The sequence below is a fragment of the Budorcas taxicolor genome, chromosome 15 (assembly GCF_023091745.1).
Source record: "Budorcas taxicolor isolate Tak-1 chromosome 15, Takin1.1, whole genome shotgun sequence".
Taxonomy (NCBI): domain Eukaryota; kingdom Metazoa; phylum Chordata; class Mammalia; order Artiodactyla; family Bovidae; genus Budorcas; species Budorcas taxicolor.
Genome location: NC_068924.1, coordinates 46,667,573 through 46,687,347, shown reverse-complemented (window position 1 = coordinate 46,687,347; position 19,775 = coordinate 46,667,573). Strand labels below are relative to the sequence as shown.

At 39.2% G+C, this 19,775-nt stretch overlaps 1 protein-coding gene and 1 pseudogene across 1 annotated transcript; both read left to right on the top strand.

Annotated features, from left to right (window-relative positions):
• Positions 1-897: 897 nt before the first annotated feature.
• On the top strand, positions 898-1,863 carry LOC128060568 (olfactory receptor 52N4-like). Its single transcript, XM_052652971.1, has one exon. The coding sequence runs from the start codon at positions 898-900 to the stop codon at positions 1,861-1,863; it is 966 nt and encodes a 321-aa protein (XP_052508931.1).
• A 16,591-nt stretch (positions 1,864-18,454) lies between these two features.
• Positions 18,455-19,432, top strand: LOC128059858 (olfactory receptor 56B1-like; annotated as a pseudogene).
• The last annotated feature ends 343 nt before the right edge of the window (positions 19,433-19,775 follow it).

Genomic DNA, 19,775 nt, shown 5'->3' with positions numbered 1-19,775 from the left:
CTGGAGCCTATTATGCAGAGTGGAGTAAGTCAGAAAGAAAAACACCAATGCAGTATATTAATGCATATATATGGAATTTTAAAAGATGATAATGATGACCCTACATGTAAGACAGCAAAAGCAACACAAATGTAAAGAACAGACTTATGGACTCTGTGGGAGACGGCGAGGGTGGAATGATATGAGATAATAGCATTGAAACATGTATTTACCATATGTGAAATAGATTGCCAGTCCAGGTTCAATGCATGAGAGAAGGTGCTCAGGGCCGGTGCACTGGGAAAACCCTGAGGGATGGGATGCAGAGGGAGGTGGGAGGGGATTTCAGGATGGAAGACACATGTACACCCATGGCTGATTCATGTCAATATATTGCAAAAACCATTGCAATATTGTAAAGTAATTAGCCCACATTAAAAAAAAAAAAGAACAGTGTAAAAAGGATCAAAATCGGAATGGTCCTCTTAATAGCTATAACTGAGGCCAAGAGATTGAGAAAGGCTTTGAAAGTTGTACATGAAGAAACCTCATATACATATGATCTCCATTTACTCAATTACAGAGTGCAGATTAATAGAAAAAAGACTTCATGATCTTGTAGTGAGGATTAAATGAGTTAATATTTATGAAGTTCTAAGGCTGTGCTTGGTGTATATTAAGCATGAGTATGAACCAAGAATGTATTTAAACTATGTTTCTATTGTAAATTCCTGACATTCAAATTTTGGGATTCTGTGATTTAAAGTGCAATACTGAACAGAGACAAAAGACACAGAGAGAGAAGATCTACAACTGAGACTTTTTTTGTTTTTCCAAATCGAGGAGGGTTAAAAACAAAGCAATACAGACATAAAACTAAAATCATACACTTTTCTTAATGACTACACCAGCCTGATCATGATAATGCTGAACCAAACAGATGTGACACCAGCCTCTTTCATTCTTAATGGGATCCCAGGACTGGAGGACATGCACGTGTGGATTTCTCTCCCATTCTGCTCCATGTATGCTGTGGCTGTGGTAGGGAACTGTGGACTCCTCTACCTCATCCGCTATGAGGATGCCCTGCACAGACCCATGTACTACTTTTGGGCCATGCTTTTCCTAACTGGCCTTTTCATTAGCTCTAGTACAATTCCCAAAGCCCTCAGCATCTTCTGGTTTCATCTGAAGGAAATCAGCTTTGATGGATGCCTGATCCAGATGTTCTTCGTCCACACCTTCACAGGAATGGAGTCTGGGGTGCTCATGCTCATGGCCCTGGACCGCTACGTGGCCATCTGCTACCCTCTGCGCTACTCAACTATCCTCACAAATCCCGTCATTGCAAAGGCGGGTCTGTCCACCTTTCTTAGAGGGGTGTTGCTCATCATTCCCTTCCCTTTCCTCACCAAGCGCCTGCCCTACTGCAGAGGCAACGTAATCCCCCACACTTACTGTGACCACATGTCTGTGGCCAAGTTGTCTTGTGGCAACATCAAGGTCAATGTTATCTATGGTCTGATGGTAGCCCTCCTGATTGGGGGCTTTGACATCCTGTGCATCACAGTCTCCTACACCATGATCCTGAGGGCAGTGGTCAGCCTCTCCTCAGCAGATGCTCGGCAGAAGGCCTTCAGCACCTGCACTGCCAACATCTGTTCCATTGTTTTCTCCTATAGTCCAGCTTTCTTTTCATTCTTTTCCCACCGCTTTGGGGGTCACAGGATTCCTCCTTCATGCCACATCATTGTGGCCAATATTTATCTGCTCCTACCTCCCACTATGAATCCTGTTGTCTATGGGGTGAAAACTAAGCAGATACGAGATTATGTCATAAGGATTCTTTCAGGTTCCAAGTATATTAAATCCCATAGTATATGAAAGAGCTGTTTGCCTATGATGAGATGTGAAAGGAAAGAATGCTCCTGTCTGTTTGTCTAAGGAGAAAGCTTTCCAAGAATAGGTATCTGAATTTGCCAAGTGAGTGGATAATAATCCATCTCCTTATTTTTTTGTTTTTGCAGAATTCCAAAATTTTTCATGTCAAATCACCATCCATATGAGTTTTTAAAGTCTAGGTTCTCTGTATAACTCAGATCTCAATAATGTCAAATTCCAAGAATGAAAAAAATACTAATGGAAACTGGTGCAATTATCCAGAAAACTGAATTAGGCAAAAGCAATGATCTGGAACCAGATGACTGAAACTGCCGTTTTTGATTGTGAATGAAATTTCAATATAGTAACAGATTTAACTGTGGAAAAATCACAGTATATTTACTTTATTCCATAAAACCTTCTGTTTTCTCAACAACTTCTTAAAGGCAAGACTGTGAAGTATACCACAGGGTCAATAATATTATGAGTTGTAAGCCTTTCTGTGTCTTATGAGAAACACAATGACCTGGAATCTGACCAGGTATCTTCTTGTATGAGTTTTTCTCATAATTGCTCACTCCTCAATGAATGTTTTGTCTCTTTTTTCAAAAAAACTTTAAAAGTTTGCACACGTTGGAGGGAGAAGTAGAGTAATGAGATTTTTAATATATTATAATAAATGTGTTTCTATGAGTACAGGGTTATACACAGCAATGTTTACCTTTTTGCTTTTGAGCTGAAATAAAATGAGATTGAACAATAAAATTAATTGAACACTTTCTGGAAAATATTCAACATCTTCCTAAATTAAAATTAAGGTGAGAGATTATGAATATATTTTTAATAGCATTGTCACAGATATCATAAAACGAATTTCAAAGTTGATTCTCCTTAACCAACTTCCAAAATTCTACATTACTTTCCCCTGATTCTATGACTTACACTAATTTATTTCCATTCTCTAATTGATCTTTTAATATTTTTTATTTTATAAATGCATTAAAAAATCAAAAAATCATCCTATTTGCATATTTAATTTCTGTGCTCATCTGGATAGTAAAATGTATTAAAGGTTGCCAGTATTCTTTCTCTCCAGTTGCTCATCCCAAAATATTCTTCCCGACCTCTGGCTTTCTCCAGAATTCCTTCCCCCTCAGCATTTCACTGAAATTGTTTTTGTCAGTTTCACCAATGAGTTTATGTTAAACCTAGTAGGTCTTTCTCTGTGTCAACCTTGTCATAGTTTTCATCTCTACTGAATATAATTGACTCATCTCTTTGTCTAGATAGAACACTTTCTTTGCTTGATTTCTCAAGTGCCACACATTCCAAGTTGTTCTTCATTATCACTTTTCTTTTCAACAGTGTCATTTGCCTGTTCTTTTCTTCTGGACTTACCATGGTTTCAGGTCTCTCCATTTTGCACTCTTTCCCTAGGCCTTTCAGTATAATTGACTGTAAATATCATTGCATGCTGATGACTCCCAAGTTGATAGACTCATTAATAATTTTATTAAAGCTCAGGTGTGTGTTCAAGGTGCAGTAAGCTTCATGATACTTTTTTTATTAGTGGCACATTAACTGTGTCATTTCTGGGACCATTTCCTGTTTTGTCTTTACTTTAATGTGCTTATTTCAGTCCTAATCCTCAGCCCTGTCAATCATAGAAACCACTGTGGTGTGTTTGACATGTTCTTTGATTTGTAAATGACTTACAAATAAGCCATTTACTGAATGTTTATTTTAGAAACATATCCATTTTTACTGTATTAGATGTCACTTACTTTTAACTGAATTTTTTGAAATGTACTTTTGCTATTATCTGTATATTTCTTGCTTCTAATTATTTTATAGACTTTCATAACATGCAACCAACAGTATTTTCTTAATCATTTCCAGACTATGGATATCTAAGCTTTTCTCTTCTGTCACCAGAAATAATGCTATGATGAACATTTTTCTTACATGCACACATATATCGCATATATATACACGTGTATATATTCATGAAACATGGAATGTGATATTTTATTTCAAATATATGCAGAGAAGTGGGTTTTTCTTCTCATAATCTCTGCACATTGCCTTTAATGAAGCAGTCTTTAGATTGGTGGCCATCTTTTCAATAAAAATTATGGAAGCCAGAAGACAATGAAATTATATTTCTGAAGTACTGAAAAATTATTTTCAATTTAAAATTATAATCTAATTAAAATATCCTTCAAAAAGAAGATAAATGTTTATTAATATAGACAAATGTATGTTATTCAGAACATAGAATAGTGATTACCCGTGGAAGACAGAATGACAGAATTTAATAAAACCACCAGAAAAAGTGAGAGTAATTCGAAGAACATTTACTTTTTAAAATGGGGAAAATAACACATAAAGTCTAAACAAATGTAGAGGTAAAATATATATAGTAATAATTACACAAATGGCATGAAAGAAGTTAATGGAATTAAAATCTTGTAATATACTACTGCTGCTGCTGCTAAGTCGCTTCAGTCGTGTCCGACTCTGTGCGACCCCATAGACAGCAGCCCGCCAGGCTCCCTGTCCCTGGGATTCTCCTGGCAAGAACGCTGGAGTGGGTTGTCATTTCCTTCTCCAGTGCATGAAAGTGAAAAGTGAAAGTGAAGACACTCAGTCGTGTCTGGCTCTTAGCGACCCCATGGACTGCACACAGCCTACCAGGCTCCTCCGTCCATGAGATTTTCAGTTAAAGTGATAAGTATACTGTTTTAACATACATTGATAATTAAAAGATGTGTTTGACAAAATCTAAGTTTATCTTTGCACCAACATAAAGGAATACATAACAAAAACCAAAGTTCGGGAAAACTGCAACAATAAAAATAATAACACCTATTTAATTGGTCCAAAAGTGGCAAGAAGAACAAAGGAAAAAACACAGGTGAGACTAAATTAAACCAGTAGGAGCATGGTACACCACTAAATCTGAAAACAAAAGGCAACAATTACAATAATGTAATTTGACTAAACAATTGAAAGAAAATGAAATGAAAGATAAGAAACTATCCTCAATATCAATATATATTACTTAAAAACATGTATGTATAAATACAGGAAAAGTTTGTGTGGCTATAGCGAAGTAGATTTTAACACAATAAATATTAGGTGTGATAAAGTGCAGCGTTCTGTAATATTTATAGTAACAATTCAACAGGAAAACATAAAATAACTAAATTCACACGTACTTAATATAATTATAGACATCTATGCTTATATACGGAGAAGGCAGTGTCATCCCACTCCAGTACTCTTGCCTGGAAACTCCCATGGACGGAGGAGCCTGGTAGGCTTGCAGTCCATGGGGTCGCGAAGAGTCGGACACGACTGAGCGACTTCACTTTCACTTTTCACTTTCATGCATTGGAGAAGGAAATGGCAACCCATTCCAGTGTTCTTGCCTGGAGAATCCCAAGGATGGTGGAGCCCAATGGGCTGCCATCTGTGGGGTCGCACAGAGTCGGACACGACTGAGACGACTTAGCAGCAGCAGCCGCAGCATGCTAATATACCAGAGAAGGCAATGGCACCTCACTCCAGTACTCTTGCCTGGAAAATCCCATAGATGGAGGAGCCTGGTGCACCGCAGTCCACGGGGTCGCGAAGAGTCGGACACGACTGAGCGACTTCACTTTCACTTTTCACTTTCACGCACTGGAGAAGGAAATGGCAACCTACTCCAGTGTTCTTGCCGGGAGAATCCCAGGGATGGAGGGGGGAGCCTGGTGGGCTGCCGTCTATGGGGTCGCACACAGTCGGACACTACTGAAGCGACTTAGCAGCATGCTAATATACACACACATAGAAGAAATTGTTAGAACTAGAAGGAGAAATCACTAATCCACAGTGAAATTATAGATCTTTCAACATGTGCTCTCAGTACATGAAGAACAAAGAGCTAGAAAGCTCTAAATGGCTTCAGAAGTTCTGAAGAAGATAAGCATCTTAAACCAATTGGTCAATACAGAAAATAATATCCAATAGTTCTAAAGTAGTTTTTATTTCTCAAATGCAAATACATTTACCAAAATAAACAGTAATAGAATATTAGAAACGAATTTATGCCAATGCTCTTTAAAATGTAGATGAAATAGATATATATTTAAAACAATACAATTGATCTAAGAAGAAGTGTAAAGTCATAGTAGTTACAGACCTACCAAGAAATTTAATCAGTTACATAAAAATCCCCATAAGCATTTGTGTTTGTGTGTACATGTATGTGCCAGGGGTTTTATGATAATAAATTAAAACCAAGTGGGATTTATTCTAGGAATTCAAAGTTAATGAGAACACAATATGTTTTCAATTCAGAATTAAAAGAGAAACAAAATCATAAGATTATTTCAATAGACAAAGAAAAAAATTGTTCAATTAAACATCCATTCTTGATAAAAACAAAGTAAGTTAAATTTGGAAGGGAATTTCCTTAACTTGATACTAAAAAATCCCTGTAGCTAACATCCTATTTATTGATGAAATATTAAAATCATTCTCCACAAGCATGATAAGGCAAAAACAATAATTGTTCACTCTTCTATCCAACATTGTACTAGAGTTCATGCAATAGAATAAAATAAAGAAAGGAAATAAAATACATTTGATATTCAAAGATATAAAAAAAAATGAAAATGGAGACACAGCACACAGGAACCTAGGGGATGCCACAAAAGCAGCTCTAAGAGGAAATATTATAGCAATAAATTCAGGGATTAAAAAAAGATCTCAAATAAACAACTTAACTGTATACTTCCAGGAACCAGCAGAAGAAAAAAATTAAATGCAAAGTTGGCAGAAGGGATAAAATAACAAAAATCAGAGTGGAATAAATAAAATGGAAACCAGAAAAAAACATGAGAAACTAAAAACTAAGTTTTTGAACAGATATGCAAAATTGATAAATCTTTAGTTAGACTAAGAAAAGAAAGGACTCAAAAAAGTAAAATTCTAAAAGAAAGAGATATCACAACTGATATCACCAAAATACGCAGAATCATAAGAAATAACTATGAACAATTATATGCCAACAAATTGTATAAGCTAGATGATCAAATAATATACAGACCATTTATTGTTTTATATTCAAATTGCTTCTTTGCTCTCTGGGACCACTTTTTTTGAAAAAATTTTAATTGAAGCATAATTACAATATTGTGTTGGTTTTTGCCATACATCAACATGGATCGGTATATGTATGTTCTCTCCCTCTTGAACCTCCCTTCCACCCCATCCCACCTTTCTAGATTGTCACAGAGCCCCAGTTTGCATTCCTTGAGTCATACAGCAAATTCCCACTGGCTATCTATTTTACATATGTTAGTGTATATATGTCTATGCTACTTTCTCCATTTGTGGGACCACTTTTCCATGTGGCTAAACAGTTTTCACGTGGATGTTTCAGAGGCATCTCTGCTTGACATAACCTAATTTGAACTCTCTCTTGCCCTGTAACTTGCTCTTTTTCCAGTCTTCTTTAAGAATGTGAATAGCATCACCTGTCATCCCACTGCATATACCAAGAAATTAGAATTGTTCCCCATGTCTCCTGCATATCTTGCATTGCAAGCAAATTCTTTACCATTAATACCACCTGGGAAGTGCACTTCATGTATAAAAATGATCAGTTTTATCTCTAACATACCTTCCAAATCTATCTGCTGTTATTCATTTTCACTTCCCCTATCCCGGTTCAAGACACAGTCATCTCTTCCTTGGATTACTGTTGCCTATCTGATCTGTATCCCTGTTACATTTAATCTCATCTTCACATTGCTGCTATTGTGAAACCTCCACTTTCAGTGATCCCTTGCTATTTTAACATTAATTTGCTTGTTAAGTTTCTGGCCTCTTTTATCTTAACAGCACTCAGTTCAGTTCAGTTCAGTCGCTCAGTTGTGTCTGACTCTTTGCAACCCCATGAATCGCAGCACGCCAGGCCTCCCTGTCCATCACCAACTCCCAGAGTTCACTCAGACTCATGTCCATCGAGTCAGTGATGCCACCCAGCCATCTCATCCTCTGTCGTCCCCTTCTCCTCCTGCCCGCAATCCCTCCCAGCATCAGAGTCTTCCAATGAGTCAACTCTTCGCATGAAGTGGCCAAAGTACTGGAGTTTCAGCTTTAGATCATTCCCTCCAAAGAAATCCCAGGGCTGATATCCTTCAGAATGGACTGGTTGGATCTCCTTGCAGTCAAAGGGATTCTCAAGAGTCTTCTCTATTTCCCACCATATCTCATTCTCCACCATATCTCAGAGCTAATGCCATATTTATCCTTTTTTATTACATTGAAAATGCCAAGATCCTTCTCATTTTGGCATCTGAAACTTCCTAGAATATTTCATCCATTTCCCTTTTCACCCACTAAAAACATGCCATTTTATATTCACATTGAAATACTTGTCATCAACATAAACTGGTATTACTTCAGGAAATCCTTATCTGACATCAAAACTAAGTTAATTCTTTTCATTTTAAGTTCTTAGATCTCTGGATACTTTTGTTTCAAAGCAATTCTTCAGTCTATAATAATGTTTGCTTGATTATTTACCTAATATTTTATCCCTTGGCTCCAGCTAGATCACAATTTCCATGAGAATAGGGACTATGGCAGGTTTATTGGTTATTTTATCCCTACCATGAATTTTCAGTTCAGTTCATTGCCAAAGAAAGGCAATGTCAAAGAATGCTCAACTGCTACTGCTAAGTCACTTCATGTCCGACTCTGTGTGACCCCATAGACGGCAGCCCAGCAGGGTCCCCCATCCCTGGGATTCTCCCGGCAAGAACACTAGAGTGGGTTGCCATTTCCTTCTCCAATGCATGAAAGTGAAAAGTGAAAATGAAGTCGCTCAGTCGTGTCCGACTCTTAGCGACACCATGGACTGCAGCCTACCAGACTCCTCTGTCCATGGGATTTTCCAGGCAAGAATACTAGAGTGGGGTACCATCACCTTCTCCGAAGAATGTTCAAACTACTGCACAATTGCACTCATCTCACATACTAGTAAAGTAATGCTCAAAATTCTCCAAGCCAAGCTTCAGCAATACGTGAACCATGTATTGAACCTGATGTTCAAGCTGGTTTTAGAAAAGGCAGAGGAACCAGAGATCAAGTTACCAACATCCGCTGGATCATGGAAAAAGCAAGAGAGTCCAGAAAAAAACATCTATTTCTGCTTTATTGACTATGCCAAAGCCTTTGACTGTGTGGATCATGATAAGCTGTGGAAAATTCTGAGAGAGATGGGAATACCAGACCACCTGACCTGCCTCTTGAGAAATCTGTATGCAGGTTAGGAAGCAATAGTTAGAACTGGACATGGAACAACAGACTGGTCCCAAATAGGAAAAGCAGTACATCAAGGCTGTATATTGTCACCCTGCTTATTTAACTTCTATGCAGAGTACATCATGAGAAACGCTGGACTGGAAGTAACACAAGCTGGAATCAAGATTGCCGGGAGAAATATCAATAACTTCAGATATGCAGATTACACCACCCTTATGACAGAAAGTGAAGAGGAGCTAAAAAGTCTCTTGATGAAAGTGAAAGAGGAGAGTGAAAGTTGGCTTAAAGCTCAATATTCAGAAAATGAAGATATTGGCATCTGGTCCCATCACTTCATGGGAAATAGATGGGGAAACTGGAAACAGTGGCAGACTTTATTTTTTGGGCTCGAAAATCACTGCACATGGTGACTGCAGCCATGAAATTAAAAGATGCTTACTCCTTGGAAAAAAAGTTATGACCAACCTAGATAGCATATTCAAAAGCAGAGACATTACTTTGCCGACCAAGGTCTGTCTAGTCAAGGCTATGGTTTTTCCAGTAGTCATGTATGGATGTGAGAACTGGACTGTGAAGAAGGCTGAGCACCAAAGAATTGATGCTTTTGAAGTGTGGTGTGGAGAAGACTCTTGAGAGTCCCTTGGATGCAAGGAGATCCAACCAGTCCATTCTGAAGGAGATCAGCCCTGGGATTTCTTTGGAAGGAATGATGCTAAAGCTGAAACTCCAGTATTTTGGCCACCTCGTGCGAAGAGTTGACTCATTGGAAAAGACTCTGATCGTGGGAGGGATTGGGGGCAGGAGGAGAAGGGGATGACAGAGGATGTGATGTCTGGATGGCATCACTGACTCGATGGACGTGAGTCTGAGTGAACTCCGGGAGTTAGTGATGGACAGGGAGCCCTGGCGTGCTGCGATTCATGGGGGTCACAAAGAGTTGGACATGACTGAGCGACTGAACTGAACTGAACTGAACTGAACTCAGTCACTCAGTCCTGTCCGACTCTGTGACCCCATGGACTGCAGCGTGCCAGGACTCCATGGCCACCACCAACTCCCAGAGTTTTCTCAAACTCATGTCCATTGAGTCAGTGATGCCATCCAGCCATCTCATCCTCCATTGTCTCCTTCTCCTCCCACTTTCAATCTTTCCCAGCATCAGGGTCTTTTCAAATGAGTCAGTTCTTCATATAAGGTGCCAAAGTATTGGAGTTTCAGCTTTAGCATCAGTCCTTCCTAGTGAATATTCAGGATTGATTTCCTTTAAGATGGACTGGTTGGATCTCCATGAAGTCCAAGGGACTCTCAAGAATCTTTTCCAACACCATGCATTTTCAGTACAATAGCATTCAGTATATATTTTGGGGTCAGTGTGTACTTTCTACTTTAAGAGTATTTTTTTCTTTTGAGTGCAACACCCTAACTACAGTATTTAGGAACATGTGAATTTTTGTACTCAACAATTCAGACAGTCTAATAGAATTACCCACCTCTATAGAATCATCTTTGTTTCATCAATGAAGATTTTGTTTGTTTGTTTGCTTATGGAAGTTCTCAGGTTATGTTACTGGGAACATCGCTAAGTTAATCTCCTTTCCAACCTTTCAGGATTTAATATCTTGGGAATTCAGTTTCTCTATGGGCCATTGTCTTCTCAAGTCTCCAAAGGAGATCCATTATCCTTAGGTCACTAAGCTAGTACTACTTCCCATAAATTCCAGAAACATAATTTTTGTGCTGTGAGTCATCTGAGAACATGTTTTCATCTTATGTGAAATCTTTTTTAAATAGTTGTGCTTTTTTCCTTCCTGCTGGAAACCTCTCCTCTTCCTAGGAACTTAGACTGTGAGTCTCAGCATAAAACCATGGTAAGTACTAAGCCTTGACATAGTCACATTGGTTAAATACCAGAGCATTCAATGGCTAATCATTACACTTTTCTTATTCTGTTTTTGGCAATACTGTGGACAAGAAAGTGACCCTTGCTTCTACCCTAGAAGGACATCGAAGCTTGGAGAACTTATTCAAGGGAATTATGGCTAGAATTTTTTTTGAATGTCTCCTGTGGAAGTATGGGTCAGCAGTGGACTGCCACAGGGACAGGGGTTCTGGGTGCAGCAGACTTGGGTATGGCATAAGCCCTCTTGGAGGAGGTTGCCATTAACCCCACCATAGAGCTAGACTCTTGGAGGACACAAACAGAACCTTGTGTGCACCAAGACCCAGGAGAAAGAAGCAGTGACCCCACTAGAGACTGATCCAGACTTGCCTGTGAGTGTCTAGGTGTCCCCAGCAGAGGTGTGGGTCAGTTGGCGGCCTGCTACAGGGTTGGGGGCACTGAGTATAGCCATACATGTGTGGGATCTTTTGAGGGCAGTTGCCATTATTTTCATTACCTCCACGATAGTTTAAAGTGAGTGAAGTGAATTCGCTCAGTCGTGTCCAACTCTTTGCGACCCCATAGACTGTAGCCTACCAGGCTCCTCTGTCCATGGGATTTTCCAGGCAATAGTACTGGAGTGGATTGCCATTTCCTTCTCCAGGGGATCTTCCCAACCCAGGGCTCGAACCTGGCTCCCCCACATTGTAGACAGATGCTTTACCATCTGAGCCACCAGGGAAGTCCTTATCTTGGGAATTCGGTTTCTCTATGGGCCATTGTATTCTCAAGTCTCCAAAGGAGATCCATTATCCTTAGGTCACTAAGCTAGTACTACTTCCCATAAATTCCAGAAACATAAACATAGCTCCACCCATCAACAGAAAATTAGATCAAAGATTTACTGAGCATGGCCCTGACAATCAGAACAAGACCCAGTTTCCCCCTCAGTCAGTCTCACCTTCAAGAAGCTTACATAAGCCTCTTATCCTTCTTCATCAGAGGGCAGACAGCATGAAACCCACAATCACAGAAAACTAACCAATCTAATCACATAGACAACAGCCCTGTCTAATGCAATGAAACTGTGAGCCATGCTGTGTAGGGCCACCCAAGACGGACTGGTCATGGTGGAGAGTTTTGACAAAATGTGGTCCACTGGAGAAGGGAATGGCAAACCACTTCAGTAGTCTTGCCTTGAGAACACCATGAGCAGTATGAAAAGGCAAAAAGATAGGACACTGAAATATGAACTCCCCAGGTTGGTAGATGCTTGATACGCTACTGGGGATCAGTGGAGAAATAACTCCAGAAAGAATGAGGGGATGGAGCCATAGCAAAAACAACACTCGGTTGTGGATGTGACTGGTAATGGAAGCAAGGTCTGATGCTGTAAAGAGCAATATTGCATAGGAACCTGGAATGTCAGGTCCAAGAATCAAGGCAAATTGGAAGTTGTCAAACAGGAGATGGCAAGAGTGAACGTCGACATTCTAGGAATCAGCAAACTAAAATGGACTGGAATGGGTGAATTTAACTCAGATGACCATTATATCTACTACTGTAGGCAGGAATCCCTTAGAAGAAATGGAGTAGCCATCTTAGTCAACAAAAGAATCCTAAATGCAGTACTTGGATGCAATCTCAAAAACGACAAGAATGATCTCTGTTCGTTTCCAAGGCAAACCATTCAATATCATGGTAATCCAAGCCTATGCCCCAACCAGTAACGCTGAAGAAGCTGAAGTTGAATGGTTCTATGAAACCTAAAAAATCTTTTAGAACTAACACCTAAAAAAGATGTTCTTTTCATTAGAGGGGACTGAAATGCAAAAGTAGGAAGTCAAGAAACACCTGGAGTAACAGGCAAATTTGGCCTTGGAATGCAGAATGAAGCAGGGCAAAGACTAATAGAGTTTTGCCAAGAGAACGCACTGGTCATAGCAAACACCCTCTTCCAATAACATAAGAGAAGACTCTACACATGGATATCACCAGATGGTCAACACCAAAATTAGATTGAATATATTCTTTGCAGCCAAAGGTAGAGAAGCTCTATACAGTCAGAAGAAAACAAGACTGGGAGCTGACTGTAGCTCAGATCATGAACTCTTTACTGCCAAATTCAGACTTAAATTGAAGAAAGTAGGGAAAACCACTAGACATTCAGGTATGACATTAATCAAATCCCTTACGATTATACAGTGGAAATGAGAAATAGATTTAAGGGACTAGATCTGATAGACAGAGTGCCTGATGAACTGTGGACAGAGGTTCGTGACATTGTACGGGAGACAGGAATCAAGACCATCCCCAAGAAAAAGAAATACAAAAAAGCAAAATGGCTGTCTGAGGAGGCCTTACAAATAGCTGTGAAAAGAAGAGAAGGGAAAAGCAAAAGAGAAAAGAAAAGATACACCCATCTGAATGCAGAGTTCCAAAGAATAGCAAGGAGAGATAAGAAAGCCTTCCTCAGCAATCAATGCAAAGAATTAGAGGAAAACAACAGAATGGGAAAGGCTAGAGATCGCTTCAAGAAAATTAGACATACTAACAGAACATTTCAAGCAAAGATGGGCTCAAAAAAGGACAGAAATGGTCTGGAACTAACAGAAGCAGAAGATATTAAGAAGAGGTGGCAAGAATACTCAGAAGAATTATACAAAAAAAAAATCTTCATGACCCAGATAATCATGATGGGGTGATCAATCACTTAGAGCCAGACATCCTGGAATGTGACGTCAAGTGGGCTTTAGAAAGCATCACTTCGAATGAAGCTAGTGGAGGTGATGGAATTCCAGTTGAGCTATTTCAAATCCTGAAAGATGATGCTGTGAAAGTGCTGCGCTCAATATGCCAGGAAATATTGGAAAATTCAGCAGTGGCCACAGGCCTGGAAGAGGTCAGTTTTCATTCCAATCCCAAAGAAAGGCAATGTCAAAGAATGCTCAGACTATGCACAATTGCACTCATCTCACATGCTACTAAAGTAGTGCTCAAAATTCTCCAAGCTAGGCTTCAGTAGTACGTGAACCGTGAACTTCCAGATGTTCAAGTTGGATTTAGAAAAGGCAAAGGAACCAAAGATCAAATTTCCAACATCTGTTGGATCATTGAAAAAGCAAGAGAGTTCTAGAAAAAATCTATTTCTGCTTTATTGACTATGCCAAATCCTTTGACTCTGTGGATTGGCATGAACCGTGGAAAATTCTTAAAGAGATGGGAATAACAGGTCACCTGACCTTCCTCTTGAGAAATCTATGTGCAGGTCAGGAAGCAACAGTTAGAACTGGACATGGACAAACAGACTGGTTCCAAATAGGAAAAGGAGTACATCAAGGCTGTATATTGTTACCCTGCTTGTTTAACTTATATGCAGAGTACATCATGAGAAATGTTGGGCTGGATGAAGCACAAGCTGGAATCAAGATTGCTGGGAGAAATATCAATAAATTCAGATATGCAGATGACACCATACTTTAGGCAGAAAGAGAAGAACTAAAGAGCCTCTTGAAAGTGAAACGGAGTGAAAACGTTGGCTTAAAGCTCAACATTCAGAAAACGAAGATCATGGCATCTGGTCCCATCACTTCATGGCAAATGGACAGGGAAACAGTGGAAACAGTGTCAGACTTTATTTTGGGGGGCTCCAAAATCACTGCAGATGGTGATTGCAGCCATGAAACTAAAAGACGCTTACTCCCTGGAAGGAAAGTTATGACCAACCTAGACAGTGTATTGAAAAGCACAGACATTACTTTGCCAACAAATGTCTGTCTAGCCTAGGCTATGATTTTTCCAGTAGTTATGTATGGATGTGAGAGTTTGACTAGAAAGAAAGCTGAGCACTGAAGAAATGATGCTTTTGAACTGTGATGTTGGAGAAGACTCTTGAGAGTCCCTTGATTGCAAGGAGATCCAACCAGTCCATCCTAAAGGAAATCAGTCCTGAACATTCATTGGAAGAACTGATGTTGAACATGAAACTCCATTACTTTGGCCACCTGATACGACGAACTGACTCATTTGGAAAGACCCTGATGCTGGCAAAGATTGAAGACAGGAGGAGAAGGCAATGATAGAGGATGAGATGGTTGGATGACATCACCGAGTCAATGGACATGAGTTTGTCCAAACTCTGGTAGTTGACGATGAACAGGGAAGCCTGGCGTTCTTCACTCCATGGGGCTGCGAAGAGTCGGATACGACTTAGCAACTGAACTGAACTGAACTGACAGCTAGAGTTATAAAACATTGTTTGTATGGTTGCCCCCTCTTGGTGCAATGGTAAAGAATCCTCCTGAAATTTGTCAGAAATATCCCCTGGGGCAGAAAGTGGCAACCCACTCCAGTATTCTTGCCTAGGAAATGCCATGGACCGAGGAGCCTGATGGGCTATAATCCATGGTGGGGAGTGTGGGGGTGGCGGCGAGGGTTACAAAGAGTCGGACACGACCTAGAGATTGAACAATGGTTGATCTAGAAACTACCTCTTCTAAAAACTATTGCCAGATTATCTTCAAGATTCATATATTAACTGCTAACCTCAAATTGCTGAAAATTTTTTGAAAAAATTATTTTCTTTTTGTGAACTCAGACTCACTCCTTCTCTTGAATGTATCATGCAAGCAAATATCAATCAAAGGAAAAAGTTTAAAGAAAATGGGAAAAATGGCAAAGCTACAAGAATGATACAAGAATGCATGGTAATAAATGAGTGTTTGAAAAAAATACCAGACTTTGAGCGACCAAATGGGCTACAAACCTCCAAACTCTCATGATGAAGGTATTGTACTGGGATCCTTCAGAACTCTCATCTAAGAGTCCACAGTCAAACTAGTTTTATCTCCAAATCTACTTGTCATATCCATTAAAATTTGCTTAAAACACATTTAGAGGATTTTAATGTTCATCAAATCATAACAGTCATTTAAAAAGGGTGATTTGTATCGTGATTAGGCCATGCATGCTTATTCAGAGAAGTAGCAAAAAATATCTGAAAAGAATTCATTTAGTTTTTGATATGAATCTTCTTTTGCTGGTAATGTCAGAAGGAGAATGTTAATTTCTTTTTAGAATTTTTTTCTGATTTAAAAGCGATTGTGTCAAGAATAAATGTATAGATAATTTAACTAAATTATTAATGCATACTGCAAAGTCGCTTCAGCCATGCCCAACTTTTTGTGACCCAAAGGACTGTAGTCCACCAGATTCCTCTGTCCATAGGATTCTCCAGGCAAGAATACTGGAGTGGGAATCCCTGCCCTCTTCCAGGAGATCTTCCTGACCCAGGAATCGAACCCACGTCTCCTATGCCTCCTGCACTGGCAGGCGGGTTCTTTAGTACTAGCACCACCTGGGAAGCCCAAATGGTTAACTAAAATTACTTTAAGTATCTTATTTCAAAACTTTCTCATACGATGTTTTAAAACATAATTTTCCAGTCTCTGTTTTCTTGCTCATAAATCTGCAATAGCATTTCACATGGTCAAAATATTGATAATTAAATGTCTTGCAAAATAAAAAATTTTAGTTAAAAGCAAATATTTTGTGTATCTGAAGTATAAGATACAAAGAGGTAAAACCAAGAGATGATGCTCAGTTGACTCATTCATGTCAAAGAGTGCATTCTGCACATAAAGGAATTTGAATTATATTTGAAAGACAGTGCAAGGGCATACATTGTTTTAAGCAAGGGAATATCAATTTTAGAAAGGTAAGATTGTTGACAAAAAGAGAGAAGCATGGGGAGGGAAGGTGTGACTAGGTGAGATGACAGAAGCAATAATACTGAAGAGAAGGGGTGTATGAGTGCAACAAAAGAAAGGCATCAACAACAGAGTGAGGAAGCAATTGTTTGTGGAAAGGAAAGCCCAGTTAGTCAATTTCAAGCTTGTCTAGTTGGGCCCTTGGACAGAATAAAAGTTCATGAGGAGCAGTCCTGGCAGGGCTTTTCTTTAGAACTCTGTAGCAGGCACGATGCAGACATAGAAAACTCGGCAGGAAGGAGAGGGGGAAACGAATTGAGACAGTAGCATGGACATATATATATATATACACTTCCATATATAAAAGAGATAGACTGTGGGAAGCTGCTGTATCGCACAGGGAGTGTTCTGTGATGACCTAGAGGGGAGGGGTAGAGGGGCCATGGGAGAGAGGCTCTCGAGGAAGGGGATGTGTGTATACCTATAGCTGATTCATGCTGTTGAACAGAAGAAACTAAAACAACATTGAAAAGCAATTATACTTCAATTTTTTTAAAGCACGCGAAAAACAATAGAGTCTGAGAAAAGCCAATGAGTCTAGTTTTAAACATGATTCTAAATCTACACTGGCCACTGTGAAGACACATCATTCTTATTCATTAAGTAAAATCAAAAGCACCTTATTCTCTGCCCCTAAATCCTGTTTTACATGTCTTTGTATGTTCTTTAAGAGTCAACTAAAAAATAATAACTTGCTAAGGTTGCTTCCTATATGAGTACTTATATTAACAAACTCAGTCATTATCATTTAACTTCTTTTAAACTATACTTCTGTGGCCACCTCAGAAGTCCATACAAAGTCAAACATCAAAGAAAGCTTTCCCCTTTCAATCTGCAACATGCTTAATGCCTACAAATCTTTAAAAGTCTGTAATACCAAATTATTGGAATGGTATATAAAATATTAATGCATATCGGTTACAAGTTCAAGTGGTACAGTAAGAAAACATAGCTAATGTTCCAAAATGATACATAAAGGAAATAAATCTAAATTTACAAAATCAATCTACTTAATGTCACTTAATGATAGTCTGAAACAAGAAAGATATATATGAAGAAAACAAACACATTTGCTTGATTTCACAGAATTTTTGAAAAGAAAATGAAAGGTTTAAAAATCAAATCAGCAACAGCACCCAACAAACCCTAGAACTATGTTTATGTGCTGGTCCCAATCTGAAATAACTGAGGACAGTGTACATAAAAATGTGAGATTCATGAAGAATTTTCTCTGAGTAAACAATACTGATAATTGCTATTTTTATGTTTACTATCCACTTTGATTCCTGGGTCATGAAGATCCCCTGGAGAAGAGCATGGCTAGCCACTCCAGTATTCTTGCTGGAGAATTCCATGGACAGAGTAGCCTGGCAGGCTACAGTCCATAGGATCACAAAGAGTCAGGCACCACTGAGCGACTAACACTTTCACTTTCACTTGCACTTTTCCACTTCTAAAGTACTAGAACTTCATTGTAATTTATTATGAGATGTGCTACAGAATCATTTCATTAACAGCAAACTACAAACTATGCTATGCAGAGACCGTTTCAAAATGATGTTCAGTATAATTAAGCTCAGAGAATGCAACTTTAAAAATATATTTGATTTACTCTCAGGAAAATATGTCTGCATCCCCTAAAGTCTCCAATAGCTCTAAATTCCAGATCTCTGAGTTCATGCTGATGCGATTCCCAGGAATTCACCGTTGGCAACACTGGCTTTCTTTACCATGGCGTTACCCTACCTCTCAGCAGTCGGTGCTGATATCCTCATCCTCACCACCATCTGCCAGGACCCTGCTCTTCAGCAGCCCATGTACCACTTCTTAGGCATCCTGTTTGTGTTGGACATGGGTCTGGCCACCACTATCATGCTCAAGATTCTAGCCATTTTCTGGTTTGAGTCCAGGGTCATTAGCCTCCCTGAGTGTTTTGCTCAAATTTATGCCTTTCACTGCTTTGTTGGCATGGAGTCTGGTATCTTCCTCTGCATGGCTTTTGATAGATACATAGCTATTTGTCACCCTCTTCACCATCCATCAATTGTCACCAATGCTTAATCTTCAAATCTGCCTTGTTCATGGTGCTTCAGAATGGCTTGCTTGTCATTCCAGTACCTGTGCTTGCTGCCCAGCATAATTATTGCTCCAGGAATGAGACTGAGCATTGCCTATGCTCTAATCTTGTGGTCACTTGCCTGGTTTGTGATGGCAGGAGGCCAAACAGCATTTGCCAAATGGTTTTGGCATCTGGAATCGGGAATGATCTAAGTCTTATACTATTGTCATACACTTTGATTTGCACTCTGTACTTAGACTGAACTCAACTGAAGCTGCATCTAAAGCATTGAGCACTTGCAGCTCTCATCTCATCCTCATCCTCTTCTTTTATACAGTTGTTGTAGTGATTTGAGTAACTCACCTGGCAGAGACAAAAGTTACTTTGATTCCAGTTCTACTAAATGTGCTGCACAATATTATGCCCCCTTCCCTCAACCCTATGGTGTATTCACTTAGGACTAAGGAACTTAGGGCAGGCTTTCTAAAGGGGTTTCGTTTGAGTTTAGAAAAGAAAGTAAGGCACCCGAGGCCTTCTCCATGATGTATAGGTACTTCAACATCTTTAAGAGTAGATATTAGACATTCAGAGATGATGGGAAATGTGAATGCCTTTGAGATTCCTTTCTCACATTTTCATATAAACAACTGTGAAATTACTTGAAAGGAAAAAAAAAAAAAAAAACCCTTCACAGTAGCTCCAAATTATGGACAAGAGCTAAATATATGTGAGGAAAGGAAACACTTCCTAACAAACAAATCAAATGGAATAAAAAACTGTAATTAATGATTTAGCTCTTTCCCCTACATCTGCTCTCTGCCCTTTCTACACTGTTCTGTGCCCTAGAAGTCTGAAGCTCATATACCATATGACCCAGCGTCCTTTT